Raw genomic sequence first — 20163 nt, 5'->3', positions numbered from 1 at the left:
AGATACCTGTCAACCACCATTACAAGTGTAAAGTTAAGTGTCAATGGCAGATACTGTATCTGAGTACAGTGCACATGTCTGGATGTCAGTGGAATATATTAGTGTAGGCTGCATGCTACAAAATATATATGATACCTGATTTCTGTCACATACGGTATGTTTGTAGAGGAATAGTTCTGCTTGAAATGAACAAATCCCTATGCAAATCCCTATGTTATGATTTGTTTGCTGTATGTTTGTGATGCAATGTGAACTGTGAGGATCAGAGATACATTTCCCCACTAAAATGTTCAACTGACAATGCTATTAATTCTAGAAAGTTTATACAGCTAGTAAAAAGTCCCCGATGAGGAAGCATTGACTCATATTCACCAAGCGTATTCTTCTCTCAATCTTATTGTACATTGTTTAGTATCTTGATAAAGTGCACTGTAAATATTTTATGTTTCAGTTCACAATCTTTTTCACATAATCTCTAGCAAACAAGTAAAGACTACTGACCTGTTTTGTAGTTGCTTATTGAGTTTTGATACAAAGTAAAGTTGGCAACGAAGGACTCTGAAAACAATATCAAATGTGTTTTAGGCCCACATGTTGAAGTTTTGCCAGAAAAGCAATGATAATGTTTTGTTTGTGTATTTTACCACTGGAGAATGTTTAATTTTAGTTTAACACTTTATGACTTTTACAAAAGGAATAAGCTCTGTAAAGGTTCATTATGATACTATGTACAGTAGCTGTTTGATGTGGATTTCTGGTTGGAAAAAAACATATTGAGATTTATAGGTATAAATGACCAGTGTGAATACAAATGCTGGTCTGCACTGTATATTTTAAAGTATATTTTATTTATTTAAAATCAGTCAATTTATAATACATTTTTGCCTGATGAACTTTTATCATGTGACATGTCCATAACATAATCTTGTATGGCCACTTCACAGTATTATGCACAGTTTGCCAGTTTGTATCAGTAACTTTGCTTCTTAATAGAATCAATGACTTACCATTTAATAAAAGCCAGTCACGTAGCATCTTAGAGATAACATATCAATTCAAAACATGTTCTTTTTCCATGGGAAATATTATCTGTAACATTAGTATTATCTGTGTGTATGTATCTGTCTATCTGTCTACTAACTGGCATATTTGTATTGTGACTGTTCTCTGCCTTAAAGGAATTCAAAAGTGAGCCCAGAGGCAACAATTTTATTAAATGTCTGACCTTGTTATAACCTGTCCTCTGATTGTTACTACACTGCACAACATAACACAATAATAATAATAATAATAATAATAATAATAATAATAATAATAATAATAATAATAATAATAATAATAATAAGTGGTGCAATCTAAAACCTGCTATATACTGGTATTTGACATTTTTCCAAATATACAATCCTGTTTAATTTAATTGACTATTTTGACAGTTAAATGCTTATAAACTTGAAAGGTATTAACAGGTAAAACAAAACTCGAACAGAACTATATTGGTGTCTGTATAGATCCCTTCATTAGAAAGTAGATTTATCTAGAATTGCAGTTATTAGTTAACTTAATAATGCAAACATTGTTATATTAATGCAAAAAAGTTCATTAATGTGTACAATTTGAGATCTTTTACCTGTTGAAGGGACCCATACATAGAAATGGGAAGAAAGGATGCTCATTGTTTGATTTTAAGCAGTGACTGTGTATTTACAGTGTGCTGTTTTGTGTTGTTGTTTCCAGGGCAGTGGGCAGCCCTCTGGTAATGGACCCCAACAGCATCTGCAGGAAGACGAAACGCTTGGCAGGGAAACAGGCTGAACTGTGCCAGACCGAGCCAGAGATAGTCAGTGAGGTGGTGAAGGGGGCAAAGCTGGGGGTTCGGGAGTGCCAGTTCCAGTTTAGATTTAGAAGATGGAACTGCACCAGTCACAACAAATACTTTGGAAAAGTACTACAGCAAGGTAAGTCATCATAACAAATCCATTATATATCATTACTGCACCTGCTGCACGCAGAACAGAAGCACGCTCAGGTCGATCAATCATCCATACCTTTACACACTCAATTATAAGGACTCTATTCAGCACAATATATTTAAAGTTACATAGAAAAGTACTGTATACTGTACAAATGTAATTTTACCCATTTCATTTTAGGGTTCATCTGAAAATATTAGCCATTGATCTAGCACCACATAATGCAAATGTATCCTAACAGGTAAATAAGGACAATTCTACACATTTTTTGTTACACCAGCTGGATACAGGATTCATTCTAGTTATTGGAGGTTGATGATTTTTTATTATTATTATTATTTATTTCTTAGCAGACGCCCTTATCCAGGGTGACTTACAGTTGTTATACAGATATCACATTATTTATTTTATTTTTTTTACATACAATTTTACCCATTTATACAGTTGGGTTTTTACTGGAGCAATCTAGGTAAATTACCTTGCTCAAGGGTACAGCAGCAGTGTCCCCTACCAGGGATTGAACCCACGACCCTCCGGTCAAGAGTCCAAAGCCCTAACCACTACTCCACACTGCTGCCCAATTTGCATTGTTTCATACACCCATTAGCCTGCATTGATTTTTTTTTTTCAAAGCAATCATTGTATAGGACAAAGTGATTGGAATATCAGGCAATGTTTATGAGGATTGCATTCACTACTTCAAAGATTGCTTAAGGAAGTGTGGAGTAGTGGTTAGGGCTCTGAACTCTTGACTAGGTGGGGGACACTGCTGCTGTACCCTTGAGCAAGGTACTTTACCTAGATTGCTCCAGTAAAAACCCAATTGTATAAATGGGTAATTGTATGTAAAAATAATGTGATATCTAGTAACAATTGTAAGTTGCCCTGGCTAAGGGCGTCTGCTAAGAAATAAATAATAATAATAATAATAATAATAATAATAATAATAATAATAATAATAATAATAAAGACGCTACTTCGAAGGTGCACAAAACAGGGCAACAAGCACACGTGGCTCTGTGATTGTCCTGTTGATACACAAGCACCACATATACTGAATTACTCAAATTCTTCAGCTGCAAGCCCACCCCTACTTCTAGCCATAACTGTGAATAAGTACTTATCATGATAACTCTTTAAAATAACTATACATCGGTTTAAACTTGCACAATCATAACCAGTAGTGCTTTAAAAAAAAACAGAGTAAATAAAAAGCAATATTTTATTTGATGTTATACAAAATTTGGCAATCCATGTAAAAGATGTAAACTGTACCATCGTTTTAAATGTATTTTACTGAATATATTACACAAACTATAGTAAAGAGTGACCAGTATGCGTTCCAGTTGTTTTCTGCACAGCACTGCTTTGTGTGAAAACAAATTTACACTTGGTTGCTCTTGTTTGGCATCATATTGCAACTTTAATATTCTCTGTTAAATTAGCTCCTAGAAGCTTTATTGTTATTTTATACACAATTTGAAGTCACTGATAGAATCCTTACTTGCTGTATACTGTATAGTTATTTTGCTGAGGTGCTGAGATTTTTCTTTTTTTTTTTTTTTAAGTGCACTCCACCCTTTTTTTTAATAGGGCTATCATTAAAAACCACCCACTGCATGTTTTACAAGATGAGCATCATAATGGGGGTGATTTAATGATAGTTAACATAAATGAGAGCCCAGATATGGTAAACATTTACGAGGCAGTGTTCAGTAGAAACCTTCATCATGGGGGCTGAGTGCATGTAGCTGTTGGTTAAACACATTGTCAGTAGCCTGTGGCTACAAAACACCAGTGTGCTAAATTGGCTCTTAAGTACCTCAACTGAATTCCTAACTTTGTGTTAGTTGTCTGGTCTTCAAGGAAATATCTTCAAAAGTTTTTTATTTATTTATTTATTTATTTTTTTTACCAACAAAATTTTATCTCCCCCTCTATTCCTTAAACAGATCCTAACTCAGATCCTCAAATCACAGTGTATAGAAGTGGTGGCTGCATTTGATAACTCTATGTACTTAACTCTACTAAGGTCTAGAATATAAAGGCATCATATACATGCCTGCTTTAGGCAATGTGCAGCAACCATCCCATTTTTTTCAATGTAGTGTAAATATTAATCCAGCACAAAAGAGTAATGATTCATACTTTCATTAATCTTGTTGACTGTTGCCATTTTGAACATCCACATCCAGGCTTACATGGCTAATACATCTCACTTCATTTTCCAAAATAACCTTTTTATTTTTGTATAAACCTGTTATTTTTCTCACCCTGGGGTTGCTGAAAGCCCTGTTGACTGCTTAAACATGTTTTCCCTGTGTTTTAATGAAGTAATTAAATTAGGCAATATGTGGTTCTAAGTGAAAAAAAGCATGCATGCCTGCATGAAGTTATTTAGAATGCCCTTAAGTATTAATGTAATAATTGTGTTGTCAAGGTAGCTGTATATGTCTGTGTTTCTGTCGGTAACCCTTTACCATTCTCCCATCCCACTCCAGGATGTGAATGAGTAACTTAGTTGTTGAACAGGGTTCTTAAAAAATTAATTCAAGACAAAAGATTACTCTCCCATTCAGATGTGGCACCCAGTTTATCCAGATCAGTACCCCAAACTTAAATAACTTCCAAGGGCTAAACAGAAACTACCATTAGATTCCCTTCCGATTAATTCAGGATACCAATCGTCATCATGCTTTTGAAGGTGGACTGTCTCGACCCACAGTTTGAGAACACCTGACGTGGAGCATTCTTTCTGAGCTGGTCTTTCCTCACAAATTGATTATTTTTGCATCAACCCATGCAGGAACACTCTGTTTTCTGTTTATCCTAATTGAAAACAAACTGTGTATATATTACCTGTGGAATAATATACTTATCTTGTTTTTTTTTTCTATACATGCTTATAGTTTGTAGTATAAAAAGTTGATTTATGAGGGTTTAATAATGATGACAGGATTTGATTTCGGAGACAGGCTCACAAAGCACTACACCCGGATTGTATTATGCCAACTGTCCAAGGTGCTGGGGGTAGAGTAATGGTTTAGGCATGCTTTTTAGGCATAGACGGACCATTTTCCATCGAGTGTTGTGTCAATGCCAGTGTGAATCTGAGCAGATCAAGTTCACCCATTAATGACTCAGTTTTCACATGATGGATAAAGATGTGTTCATCTTGCCAATGGTTCTAGGAGCATGATGTACTGTAGAATTCTCACAATAAAATAGCTTGAATTAAGAAACTGTACACAACACAGAATTTAACACTGGAAGGGGGGTTGGATAAGCTCTGGAACTGGGCAGACACGTTGTGAATAAATATATGTTCAGTCATAAGTACTGTATTTTTGTTGCAAATTAACAGAATGTAGAAAACATATATTTTTTTCAGAATAGAAAAAATATGGGGAATAGTTCACCGGATGAGTATGTAAGAAATATTTACAGTACGTGCTGCATCAGTCTTCTTGTTAGTACATATCTTATGTTTTAAGACTTATTAAGTGGTTCTCCTTGATTCTACATACAATTTACGTTAGCATTAAGGGCTATTCATTTTCAGCGCCGAGAGTTTTTAGGTCATCCAAATCACTGTAAGACATTAGCAAATAAATACTAATCATATGTAAACATGCTACATTCTTTAGATAAGTAATGTTACAGTGAAAAGGAAAATCATTGTTTGCACTGTGGCATTGAGTAGGGAGTATACATAGTGGGCCCCATGTTAATACAGTGGACTTCAGGAATGCGACAGGATCCTTACTGTAAAGAACAAAAGTCAATACTCTAAGAGGACAGTATAAAACTGCCATATAAATCATGACTGTCTTCCGAAACAATATAAAAAGTCATGTCTAGATTTTAGTACCTGTAGCTTCCAAATGCATTATATGTTCTTTTTCTGTATTTGGATATTATACATCATTGGCTTTACATGCTGTGAAGCTTTGTGTATTTAAAAAATGATTATTTGCTAATTCTTATAGAAGCCCCTTCTGGCAACAACTGCTTAATCTGGCAGGTCCAGACAGAGGCTGCTGGTAAAATGTGTTTGGAATTTGTGTCCTGAAGGTAAAAAAAAAAGGGGGAGTTGTAATCAAGAGAGATTTTAATGCTGCTATTTCATAACCACCATCGCTCACTTGAAATACATTTAGGAGTCTGTCACATTAAAACTGGCATTGGGAACCTTATCCACGTATTGCCTAAATACAAAGTTTACCAATTGCTTTCCAGTGCCTTGTTTTCACTTGGGTGAATGTGTACACTGGTGGGATAGTTCAGCCCTTATAGATGACTTTTTTCCAGATACAAATACATACCCTTTTTATTGCTGTTGAAGTCCTGCATCATTTTCAAGGTTTTAGTTGATCTAAAAAACGAAATATTGTGCTAAGTCCACAATGTTTACTTTTTAATGCTGTTTTGTGTGATGTTTGTGCTGTGAGAAAAAGAAAGAATACAAAATTTCATCATCCATTTCCCCCGTGCTTGGGGTATACATAGGGTATTGTTTCTGTCCTGCGTACACATGACATTGTTGATCAGTGTTACGTGTGAGCATAGATACCACACAGGCTCTATGGCAACCACACACAGACAAGCAGGAAAATGGGCAGAGTTAAATGCATGGATACATAATGGTTCTAAGTGGAAACCAGAAAATATTATCAATGAGCGAGGGATGACATAAGCAAAGAGGGATGAAGTCTGAGTTGTTTATGTCTTTACTCATAAATTGATTATTTTATGAATTGTTCATCCCATGTGTGAATTACCTATTTACTTATGACTATAGATTGTATTAAGTAATATATTAAACATTGCTGTTGTTGTGGGGGGATCTAAATTCAAGGACATACAAAGCCATTTTTTGTGATGTCTCTGCTACAATCTGGCCTTTGAAAGATGTATGCTTTAAATAAATATATGCTTTGAATTCACCACAGGCATAGTATAAATGATGTAACTGGAACATTTGTGGAACGTGAGGGTGTAAAACATATAACATATAAGAGATAATATAGAAACTGTCCCCTTGTTTCTATATTCAAGAGACTCCTGATTAGCAGGAGGCTTCCCTCAGCATATACAACAAACCTTACAGAACAACACACAGAACTAAGAACAGAATTGCACAACCATATTTTTTTTTCCAGAATTGCAGAATTATTCTCCCCTTTATACCGTTTTTCAATGTTTTGTTTTAAGGCGTGTAAGGGAATAAATATATGTTAGCTTTTTGAATACACGCCTGCATTAATGCTGTGTGTCAGTGCTTGTCACATTTTCATTACATACAATGGGGGCTCAATACTCTTCGGATTGTTGGAGTAAATGATTCTCTATGAAAAGCATTTTACATCTATAAAAAAAAAATGTAATGAAATGTAGACCATTTTTTTATTGCTACTACTTATAGAACACACAGTTGAATTGTTTTAAGAACATTAATTGTGGCCAGGGTTTATTGCAAACATTTAATATTTTTTTATAACAGTAAGTATTTTCTCCTGCATAATCTCCACATAGCTCTTTAATAAATAGGTTACTTGTGCCATCTTTAATATGATATTTTTCCCCTTCTAGATATCCGGGAGACTGCTTTTGTCTATGCAATTACTTCTGCTGGAGTGACACACACAGTGACGCAAGCATGCAGTATGGGGGAACTTTTACAGTGTGGCTGTGAGGCAACACGGAGTCGGGCTCCTCCTCTCCCTACAGCCGGACCTGGGGCTGATGGTTCGAAATGGGAGTGGGGAGGCTGTGGGGATGATGTGGAGTTTGGGTATGAGAAATCCAAGCAGTTCATGGACGCAAAAAGGAAAAAGGGAAAGAGCGACATCAGAACCTTGATTGATCTTCACAATAACGAAGCCGGCCGACTGGTACGTACTGTAAAGTCATTCTGTTTGGTTTTTTTTTTGCTTTTTTAATATGTGTTTTCTTGTTATGAACTGAACACATGGTATGGAGATCATGTCATTGAGATATAATGCAGGGGCCTTATTTTCAAAATGTTTCCTTCTGTTTTTTGAAAGGAGAAAAAAAATCGTGTTAATGTTACATACAAAATGTGATGTTAAAACACATTGAGAGTGCTGAAGAGAACTTGAAATATATTGGTTTCAATTTTGTAAAATGTACAGGTGTTTTACCTCTTTCAAAAACCAGGAGTGTTGAAAAAGTGGCTCATACAGTCAACAAAACATGGACAAGCCTCAAATGTAAAAGCAAATGGAAGCCAGGAGTTTTATGTAAATCAGGAATGGTGTGATGGCTAGGCTTAGAACATGTAAAATAAGTATCTCTGTAGTCCTGCTATATTCTGACATGGTAAAATGAAGTGCATTTTTGGTAAAAATAAATAAATAAATAAATAAAAAATAAAAAATAGAAAAACGCAGTCTTAAAAATAACACCACAATTCCAAAAATCTAGTTTTGGAAAAACAGAATTAATAAAATCAGAACAAAATAATTATGTATCTGGTCAGTATTGAAAAAAAAAAGTATGGATGCTGTATCAGTAATAATGCTTGATAATTATTTATTACATTTGTTATAGCAGCAACCAGGAGAGGGTTGTATATTCAATAGCTTGGTGGCAAAAGTGTCAATGATACGTGTGAAGTATTTCATTAATTTAACCAGGCTCAGAGACAGAAGACAAAACAGCAATTTAGATGGATTTCCATTCAATAACATGATCGTCTCTCTGAGAGTTGCCTGGGTAGCAGCAGGATAGTCACTGGACAAAGGCCAAACTCATCATGTATCCAAAACAAAAGGCTAAGTCACCAGCGCTGACCTGCCGATAATAATGTAGCATAAGAGTCAAATGGATTTATTAAAGTAATTAAGCTTGACACAGAGATCTGTTTTATTGTTTACACATGTTTTATTGTTTACAGAGATTCCGTGACTGTAGAACAAACAACCGCCATTTGTTTTACAATTCACTTTTCCAAGCATTTAAATAAACATCTCCTGGTCATATCTTGATAAAATTACAGAGCATGTTTTTTACAGTAGTACAGCATTTCTGCAAGAAGCTAGAGAAACGTAGTTCATAGGTGATGCAGGTTACGCATAAGCTTTTTAAAAAAGTTGCCAAGAAATAATATATATATATTTACATACATTTATTGGAACATTAGGTACATTTTTATTGAAAGGAATGCCATGTTAGTAAAAGGCTTCTTGTGTTACCAATTTCATTTTTTTGTAAAACATAATATAATTTGCAGTAACTATCACATAAGAACCAAGTGAAAAAGTATTCTAGTGTGGAAATACATAACAGAACAAGCACTGAAGGTAGAGTTGCTGTCTGGTCCCTGATGCATGCTTGACTGCAGTTCTTAATTATACCTAATACTAATAAACTGCCCAGTATTCACCTTTGCTCAGTCTTTGTCAGTATCACTTTATCACTTTTTGAAATGCCGCCACACAGCTTAAGTCCTGCTTAGTCAGGGGTCAGATTCAGGTAAGTGGGCAGGTGTGGGGTGTGGTGGTGATGTAGATAGATTTTGATAGACTGCTAACTATTTTCCACTGAACCCACACACAGATCCTTTTAAGAAATGAGTGAACCTTTCTTATGTTCAATCATAAAATGTTTTAATTAAAATGCTGGTAGAGATAAGGACATTACATTAATCATGGCTTAATTATCCAAAATGTATATCTAAGTGATCCTTGCCTTTAAGCTAAACTTTGAGCTTGCTCGAAGGGGGGGGGGGGGTTCTTTCTCTGTAGCGTCTGCTTTTATCTCACCAATCTATCTTTGTCTCTAACTACAGGCTGTGAAGAATTATATGAGAACGGAATGTAAATGTCATGGGCTGTCTGGTTCTTGCACACTCAGAACTTGCTGGAAAAAGATGCCTCATTTTCGAGAGGTGGGTAATCGCCTCCTAGAAAGATTTAATGGAGCTTCCCAGGTCATGGGAGGCAATGATGGTAAAACCCTCATCCCTGTGGGGCAAAATATCAAACCACCAGACAAGCAAGATCTCATCTATTCAGCAGAATCTCCTGACTTTTGTTTGCCGAACAGAAAGACTGGCTCCCTGGGCACCAGGGGTCGGATTTGTAACAGCACAGCCATGGACATCAGCGGATGTGACTTGCTTTGCTGTGATCGGGGCTACAGGGATGAGACTGTGGTCTTTGAAGAGAACTGCTTGTGCAGATTTCATTGGTGCTGCGTAGTGCAGTGCAAAAAATGCTCCATCAGAAAGGAACTGAGCTTGTGCTTATAATACTCTGACCAGAATTACGGTACTCGAAAGAACTTTCAGACTCTATTAGGAAAGACTTTTTTAAACCACTCTTAAAAAACAAGAAAATAAAAACAAAATATGGACCCTTTTATAAAGTTATGGGGCAGGGAAGCTGCTTCTGTGCTATATATTAGGTATACTGAAAAATGTATTTACCTTTCAAGGGAACAAAATAACAATACCCAGATTGCGGGTGTAAAGCAATAGGTTTTTTTATAAGTTTCTTTCTTTAATATCGGCAAGCATTAAATGAGAAAAAAAAAGATTAAAACAGCATTTGCAATGTTGTAAATTAATCTTCTGAAAGCTGTAAAAAAAGATTTAATGTATAAACCACATATACTGAGAATGTGTCTAATGTTTCCCTTGTGTTTTAAAGCACTTTGTATAAGGAATGTTTTTTTTGTTTGTTTGTTTTTGTTTAATCTTTGAATCCAAGACAAAAATCAAAATGTATTGGTGTAATAAATCAACAAAAGGAAAGCATCATACATCATATGCCACCTTTTATTTCCTTTCAGAAAATGTTATCATATATACATACTGTGCTGTATATGTGTATATTTATGCTAGTACATTATGTATGGGGATTTTTAATGCACTTTGATAACATATTCAAATAGGTTTCTTTGTGTTTTACTGCATAATATTATAATTTCAGAAAAAAATATTGGTCCTTTATTTGAACCTTCCCCTGAAAATAAACTAATAATAATAATAATAATAATAATAATAATAATAATAATAATAATAATAATAATAATAATAATAATAATATGTATTATTATTATTATTATTATTATTATTATTATTATTATTATTATTATTATTATTATTGTATTTTTAAAGTTTCTGATAAGAAAAGGGAGCTGTTTTTCAGCTACCAGCTAGTAATAAACATTTCAAGTAGATTATACATCAACACTGTTCATATAGTAATGGGTTCTGTAAGTAAAAGGTTTATATTAAAATAGTATATGTTATACTGGAGTAATCTAGTAAACTGTGGAATTGCCTGTAAGAAAGCATATGCTTTATGAGGCAGAAAGGGGGGTGGGGGGGGGGGGGGATATTCTAATTTCTATTGTTTCTGTTTCTGAATTAAACAGTCAGATGACATATAACAACAAAAATCAATTAAAAAATGGCATTTGATGTGACCAGGTAACATGTATGTGTAAACAGGGGAGTATAAGTGACAGAATGTGTTTATTTTCTTGCTATAAATGCTTAAAAAAGCATAAGATGTACAAAATATAAATTTCTGGCACAATAATGTTCTTTAATAAATAAAACTTTTAAACTGGCTAATTACACTTTGTGCAATTTTGAAAGGTGCATAGGAAAGAATCAGAAGGAACCACAAGTGTACCAGTACCACTGTTTCAAAGGATTTGTTTTGCATAGAGGTGTCTCGTTATCTGAGTGTAAGTAGACAGAGGGCAGTATGCATTATTGCAGGGGTTTCCAAGCAGAACAAATATATTCCCTTCCCAACCCTCCCTACATTATTATTGTTATATAACTTACTATGCTGTGTGTGAAGTGTATCTTATTGTATAAGATATGTTCTCCAGAGTAGTCTGACAAAACCCCTCACATGAATCTTCTCATATACAATAGGAGACCGCCTACATACAACATATTCTTGTATTATAAATCACAAAAATGAAGATCGTACTACTATGAAACACACACACAACTGTTTTCAGTGGGATAAGATGGATTTATCTGTAGTTGTGATTGCTTGAATTCTTACAAGTGATTTGTTATCATTGTCATTATTACTTGTCTTTCTGACATAAAAACATTTGTTAAATTTGTGTGAAACTAAACTAATATAAATCTACCTAAAAACTGTGTGTGAGTTGCTACACATGAACGTTTTTAAACTTGGGAAGAAGAATATTCTTTAAATTAGACTGATACTGTAGAAACTGTTTTGTTATACCTTGGTTTAGGAGACAGAAACTAACATCAGCATCTTTCCAGCTGTTCTCATTGTTAATAATATTGCATGGAAGCTGTGAACCCACTCGGACAATCATTATTGAAAAACACAGATCTGTGTTTTCACAAGATTCAACACCAGCTCATGCGGCACAGATCACCCACGTCCGGTTTAGGGTGAGTGAAACCAGTTTCAGCAGAAATGAAGGAACAGTGCCAGCCTTAAAATCTGTGTTCATTATGGAATGGAAGAAGACAAAAGGCACATTTCTGCTGTAATCAGACAAGGGTGAGACAGACATAAAGATTGCAAAAGAGGGACTCTTTAAAGATACCCTACTAGCTTGGACATATTTGTTCTTACTACTGTAATGAAAATATGAGAGTGTGAAAACATTTCTAATACCTGATTGTATACAGTACATATGTAAAGATGAGTGGACCACACCCACTTAGTTTTGCTTATGTTACACAGTGTCTACTCCATTTATATAGTTTTTTTTTTCTGCTTTCATGCGTAGCTGCTTAGTTGCTGCATGCTACCATTCCAGAGGGTTGCAGATAGCAGCTGGCCAGCTTTCTCTTCAGTATTTTGTAAATCAGGGGAACAAAAATACATTTTTTAAACACTTTTGCTTCAAGCCTATCCTTTTGCAACTCAGCAGAAAAAAAGGTGTTGTTTTGAGTTATTTATGCAGATGGAAAAAAATACCTCTTTCTGTATTACTTTGCGTTTTGCAAGTCCGCACAAGTAATTTTTTTTCCAGGAATCCAATTTCTGAAGCCAGCCATGCTGAAGGTAGACCTCAGACATGAAAACTGCCAGGAGCACTCTTACTTGCAAATTTGACTCTTAACATAGGCAGACAGAAGAATGAAACTCAGTAACGTTTAATTAAAGTTTTTATTTAAAGTTGTACTTTTCTTGCAAAGGCATTTATTAATACAAACCTCGCTCTCTGTATGTATGTTTTATTTTGACAGGAAACAGAGATGGTAACAGTACACTATCTACATGTGTCTCTTTGAGTATTATTCATTATCTGTCAACATTTAAGGCAGTGTATCACAATATTTGTGCATCTAGAAGTCTGAATTATGAGCTAGTACCAATATAGATCAATTTGATGAATTAAGCTTTAAAATGCCCCATACTGATCTGTCAATATACCCAAAGGATATGTGAGTGTCTTTGCAGTCCTTGTCCTCTCTGATATTGCTTTTACACTTTGAAGTGCCTTCGGAACCCACCTGAGATAGCTGTGCCTTGCTTTAAAAGACTTTTGACCATGTTGAAAATCGCACCATCTAAATGTGTTAAAACCGAGCAGCAAAACTGTCAAGCAGAAACTGGAAACTGAAGGAAAGGTTGAATCTTTATTGAGAAGACAAAAAAAAATAATCAAAACCCAGTGTGAAAGATGGAATATAATCCAGATTAAATTGTTAAAAAAGCACCCATGCTGAAATCTAGTTTTGCATAAAACAGGCCTGTCAAGGATCTGGAACCACAGATAACAAAGGAATGATCAATAATCATTGCACTAAACTGGAAGACAGTGTCAATGTCAACTGGCATTAGGTCATGGAACCAGTGGCACCAGTTGGGTTCAATTTTGAATACTGTGAAAGGGTAGAACACAGGGTAGAACCCAATGTTAACAAGCCACATCATCCTTGGATCACATGTCTTGATGAAGCAGGCAGTGAATGGTTATCCAAAGTCTCATATTTGATGAGTTCAAGATGTTGTTTTCACTGTTATGTGTATGCGTGTGTGTGTTTTTACTAGTACAACATAAAGTGCAAGTAGTACAAATTCCCGTTTTTTATATTTTCAACCATGAGAATAAAACACAGATTACATCAAGAACTGGAAAAAATTGAATTGAGTTTATGAATGCATTAAAAAGCGGTAGCATACACATTATGTACTAATGCTTAGACATGGACTCACACAATGCACATAACCATTTGCAGAAACGTACATACCGTTGGTATTATGTCACGTAAACCTAAAACAGAACATCTGAATTGTTTGTCTCTTTTATGTCTGTACTGTAAACAACAATAACATGACAGTAATATACTGGAAACAAGCGTGACTTTATGTTGTTTTTGGATTTCGAGGTTTTTTCATGATCAAAGGAGTTTAAAAAACATTTGTGGAAGTATTTATTATTGTGTTTTCTTCATAACCATGCATGGGTGTTTCCATAATCCAGATGTTTTTGTTTTGCCTCAGTTTTTGTTCCTAGTACGTTAGTGATTCCATTTTAACGTGCATCGTAGTCTCAGAAATATATGGTGGTGTATACCTGCAGCATAAACAAGACTTTTTTTGCATGTGTGTCTTACTAGAATACAATATGTGAACTTAACCTTTGCCTCCAATAAACTATGACTTGTTTTGTCAATGACCCCCCCCCCCCCCCCCCCCCCCCCCCCCCAAATAAAAAACCTAGCCAGTTTCTAGATATTCACAAAATGTGTCTATACATTGTTTAGTTCTAACACTAGGTGGTGCTGTTTGCACAGTGTGGTCTGATTTTTAACCATAGTAAGATACTAATATAACTGGATATATATTTGGATTAGCAAAATAAATGGACTGGGCTTCATAAGAAGTGATAAGACAGATCAAATTAACAGTTTTTTTTAAAACTTATTATCATTTGTCCATTTTTTGATTTCTAACTAAACTGTCCTTCCTATAAATCTTGAACCTTTTCTGCACTGTATATCTTAAAACAGATCTAGGGAAAATAACTGCACTCAAATCCCGTCCGGACCTTTAGTCTGCCCGGTACCGTCTGATACACATACGAATACATACTAATAATAAATAGCTTCTAGTTTTTGCAGTGGCAGAACTCGAAGTAGGAACGTTGCGAACACTAGCTGTTCTGAATGAGAGGTAGATGAACCTATTTATCTGTTTGCATAATAATTAATTAATTAATCTGTAAATATACATCTCTGTTATTTATTATTCACATTCATTTATTTAACCACATTTTCAGTAGGCTACAATATATAACATTTGCACAATTTTATCAAAAATAATCCTTATACCCTATATGTAACGGGATTGCTCACTTCAATTTAATTAGTCACGTTTTATTAACGATGGTTTGTAGTTGATTCACTGTTTGATTTGTAACATTTGATTTAATGTTTGTCATTTTGATTTTACACTATGTATAAATCACGGTTTTTTTTTATTGCACATTACTTTTGTTACAAAAGTTTTGTAGATTCTAAGCATTGATTGCACTGGCACTTTTTTTTTTACCCTGAAGGTGGGTTGCAAATCAAAGACAAAAGAGCCACCTAATTTAAGGGCGCATCTCCCTACCTGCACGTCTGGTCTCCCTCTGCTGTGTATGTGTTTTTAAAACAAAAAAGAATCCGTGCCCCTACCGTGTAAAATCTTTTGATTTCCTTTGAATCAACTACAAACCATCGTTAATAAAACGTGCCTAATCAAATTTACTTGAGTAATCCCGTTACATATATAAAGGTTATTTTTGATAAAATTGTGCAAAATGTTATATATTGTAGCCAATTGAAAATGTCTTGATAGATAGATAGATAGATAGATAGATAGATAGATAAGAATTAATAACATATGTATATTTACAAATTAATTATTATGCAAACAGATAAGTAGGTCCATCTAACCTCTCAGTCAGTTCGCAACGCTCCTTCGTGAGTTCTGCCACTGCAAAAACCAGGCTATGTAAAATCTATCAATTTCAATATACATCTGTACCTGTAAGAAGCTATTTGTCATTAATAAACATTGGTATGTGTATCGGACAGTACCGGGCGGGACTAAAGGTGGTATCGGACGGTACCACAGGTTTTAGTCACACCCGATTAGTAAACCTTTCCCGGTCTTTGGCATTTGTTTTATATGGATTATTTTCTTATAATACACTGAAGCTATATTTAGTTATACTCCTGGTTATTTTCCATTATTCCTATCTATGAACATCCTGTTGCTCTATCATTTTATACACTGTTCATTTTCCTACTGCACGGGGCTCTCCTTATGGCTTCATCATTGCCACCTACCTCTCTGACCTGAAATAACCCCTTTTATTGAATTTTGAGATGCTGCAAAGTTACATTTTTTCCCCTGGCACAGGGGTCTTTAAATTATGGGGTGCCATGTGTTTAAAAAAAAAAAAAAAAAAAAAGCATTAATATTTTTTTTTCCAGATTTAACTTAAATCTGGTATTTTTTCCTAGCTTTAATGTAAGTCTTGTATTTTTTCCCCAGATTTATAAATGTTGTGAAAATAAATATTTTTTAAAATGTAAACATTGATATAATGTATTAACCTAGTCACAAGATTTAACATTTAGCTAAATATTTAACTGGCCAGCTAAAGCAACAGTGTGGAGTAGTGGTTAGGGCTCTGGACTCTTGACCGGCGGGTCGTGGGTTCAATCCCAGGTGGGTGAACACTGCCGCTGTACCCTTGAGCAAGGTACTTTATCTAGATTGCTCCAATACAACTCAACTGTATAAATGTATAAAAATAATGTGATATCTTGTAACAATTATAAGTCTCCCTGGATAATATGTGTGTCTATTAAGAAATAAATAACAACGTATCTGGAGTTTGTAGGCAAATTAGCTCAGCCTGCTTTGTGCTTTCACGTGATCTGATTGGCTCCTGTAATTATTAAATTTACATATTTCCGATTGGCATTACAAGAGCCAATCAAATTGTGTGAAAGCACAAAGCAGGCGGAGCTCATTTGCATACAAACTCCAGATTTAGCTGGCCAGTTAAATATTTAGTTAAATGTTAATGTGCATTATAAATATCATATGGGAGATACTGAAATTGAAGAAGGAATCTATGAAAGAGACCTAGGAGTTTATGTTGACACAGAAATCTCTTCATCTAGACAATGTAGGGAAGCTATAAAAAAAGGCCAACAAGATGTTCGGATATATTGTGAAAAGTGTTGAATTTAAATCAAGGGAAGTAATGTTAAAACTTTACAATGCATTAGTAAGACCTTATCTAGAATATTGTGTTCAGTTCTGGTCACCTTGTTACAAAAAGGATATTGTTGCTCTAGAAAGAGTGCAAAGAAGAGCGACCAGAATTATCCCAGGTTTAAAAGGCATGTCATATGCAGACAGGCTAAAAGAATTTAATCTATTCAGTCTTGAACAAAGAAGACTACACAGTGATCTGATTTAAGCATTCAAAATTCAACTCCCCAGTAATGTTGTTGAAGCTGACACCCTGGGGTCATTCAGGAAGCTGCTTGATGAGATTCTGGGATCAATCAGCTACTAACAACCCAACGAGCAAGATGGGCCGAATGGCCTCCTCTCTTTTTGTAAACTTTATGTTAAGAGATTTGAGATTTAGTTAAATATTTAGCTAAATGTTAAATCTTGTAACTAGATTTATAAAATATATCTGAATGTACACATTTAAAAAAAAAAATATTTATTTTCACAGCATTTTTAAATCTGGGTGGAAAATACAAGATTTAAGTTTAAATCTGTTAAAATGAATGCAAACCGCTGCGTTTCTGTATTATTTCATGCCCCACTTGCGCAGGTTCATGAATACAATGGATAATGTGTTGATCAAAATGTAGGTTTGCATAAACACATTGGTTATTCCATTATATCTGTATATAGCCTCACAAAACCAGTGTAACTCCTTGTTAACAAAATGTATTTGTAAAGAGCGTCAGAGTGGACTCTCTGTAAATAATCCATAATAAGCCTGCACTGTAGAAAAACATTGTAGCTGAAGCCTGAGAAATGTTGTCACTAGCTATATTTATATTACATTCTTATGATACTAAAACTACAGATTCCCCTATCGTTTTCCTAGTAAACAATACAGTAGGCAAAGATTTAAATACATGATGATAAATCAATTATAAACTACACGATTCTGTGGGCAATTACTAATTACCTTATCAAATATAGACAATACCATTGCACTATTACTGTGTGTTGTGTTACTGGCACAGGAAAATCATATGATACAAATTTTATAGGTTTATATTGGAATAATCTATTGACTGTAATCCCTACTGATGTCCAGTAGAGGGAGCCTCACATTTGATCGTTGGTATGAGACCACTTTAAATGTGGCAAATTAACTACATCCAACAAGGCAACCTTCAGTATTGCATCCATAGATAGCAGAGGCATAGATACACAGATGTTTAGTTCTGAAGCTTGTAGAATTTGAGATTCTTAAAAATAAGCTTTCACCTTTCAGTAATTCTCATTGAGATGAGACGCATCTTGATGATGTCAATGTTGCTGTCTGGTGGTTTGCATTTCATCCTCCAGACTAAACTGATGCCACAGCTTTTAGTCATCCAGGTACTCGTTTGGAAATTCCCACAAGTCGAAAACAAATAACCCAAACATATATTCTGTCATTTGATTAAAGGGCGATGTCTACATCTTGCTTGCTCAATACACATACTCAGTTTAACCATAGTCACTGCCAGGTCACCTTCCCTGGATGAACCATCTTATTGTAATTTTTACATTTCTTTCCTAATATATAGGCACTGTTCTAAAAAAATGTTTACTGTTTCCATAATAGCTAGTTCATTGTAAGTTACATCAGTAATTGATTTGATATTGATGAATCATACATGTTGAATCATATTTAATATATCAAGTGCTGCCTTTGTGGACGGTACATCTTTTGGAGGGAAAAACGGGACATAGGTGAGAAGCAGGAATTATACAGGCAGTGTATTTTTTTTATAGTACATTGAATCATGGCTTATTTGCATAATGATGCATTTACACAAATTTGATGGATACATTCAGTCATTTTGGTTTTATCACCAGGGTTTGTTTTTTTTGTTTATTGGATGTTCCTGATAATTCTTTACTAATGCTGCCTGTTTGAGATCGTGGTGTTTGCCAAAATCTGCCCATTTTAACAGAGACAACCTGTGCTAGGCGCTTGGGTTATTTGATGCTTTATAGTTCTCAAGCAGTGAGCAGATTTCTGTAGAGCACATATCTACTGATTTTCCACTAAGAAGATGTGGATGTTCTCTTTAAAGAAAGAGGTCATGCTTTCAGCTTTGTTTCTTGGCGTCAGTTGTTTGATTGCATTATTTTATTGATGGGAGTGACAGAGTTCCCCTGTCCCATTATGAATGCAAATATTTTGGTTTTCTGATTCAGGATCATAGTTTCTTCCAATTCAACCACATTCTATCCATTCTTTTGTATAGGATGTTTTAAATCTGTTAGGAATTTCAAGCACATTCAGTCTTACAAAACACTGTCTCTGATCAGAACCTCTTGACCAAAACAAATTCCCAATTTTGTGGGTATACTTTGCTGTAGTTGATTCATTTATGTCCCCTATCTTTTTTATTATTACTTGTTTATTTAGCAGACACCTTTATCCAAGATGACTTACAGTGTGTCAGCTATGCATCAGCTACAGTCACTTACAACATCTCACCCAAAAGACAGAGCACAAGGAGGTTAAGTGACTTGCTCAGGCTCACACAGTGAGTCCGTGAGTGAGCTGGGATTTGAACCAGAGACCTCCTGCTTGCAAGCCCTTTTCTTTAACCACTGGACCACACAGCATCTTCAGTTTGTATATGCCAATGTTTTGTAGTCAGTTATTTTCCTCTGCAACCCCTGTCATTTACATATTCTGTCATCCTCTAAACTATTGTTTTTTCCTACTTTTTCATCTCTGCTGCTTCGCAATTAGATAGCATAAGTAGTGTTTTGCAATTGCTTTGCTCATCTCCAACTTTGTTTGTGTTTTTCTTACAATGATTTATGGACCAATGCACTACTTAATCTACTCTGTCAGTTTATTTTTAGAATTATTTTATAGGTTTCTCACAGTATACTAAGAGTATTCTAACATACGAATAAGTATTTTAGTATAAGTTAAT

General features: G+C 34.8%; 1 protein-coding gene across 1 annotated transcript in view; it reads left to right on the top strand.

Moving 5' to 3' along the window:
- The window catches only part of LOC117413004 (protein Wnt-6-like), a 15092-nt gene extending 3461 nt beyond the window's left edge, over positions 1 to 11631 (top strand). The window contains exons 2-4 of the mRNA XM_034021697.3: positions 1735 to 1955; positions 7563 to 7864; positions 9784 to 11631. Of these exons, the coding sequence (XP_033877588.1) occupies positions 1735 to 1955; positions 7563 to 7864; positions 9784 to 10245 (985 nt within the window). The 3' untranslated portion in view covers positions 10246 to 11631. The remainder of the gene's footprint in view (positions 1 to 1734; positions 1956 to 7562; positions 7865 to 9783) is intronic.
- Positions 11632 to 20163: the final 8532 nt, after the last annotated feature.

Source organism: Acipenser ruthenus, chromosome 10 (genome assembly GCF_902713425.1).
Source record: "Acipenser ruthenus chromosome 10, fAciRut3.2 maternal haplotype, whole genome shotgun sequence".
NCBI lineage: Eukaryota > Metazoa > Chordata > Actinopteri > Acipenseriformes > Acipenseridae > Acipenser > Acipenser ruthenus.
This window is presented reverse-complemented; position numbering and strand designations above follow the sequence as displayed.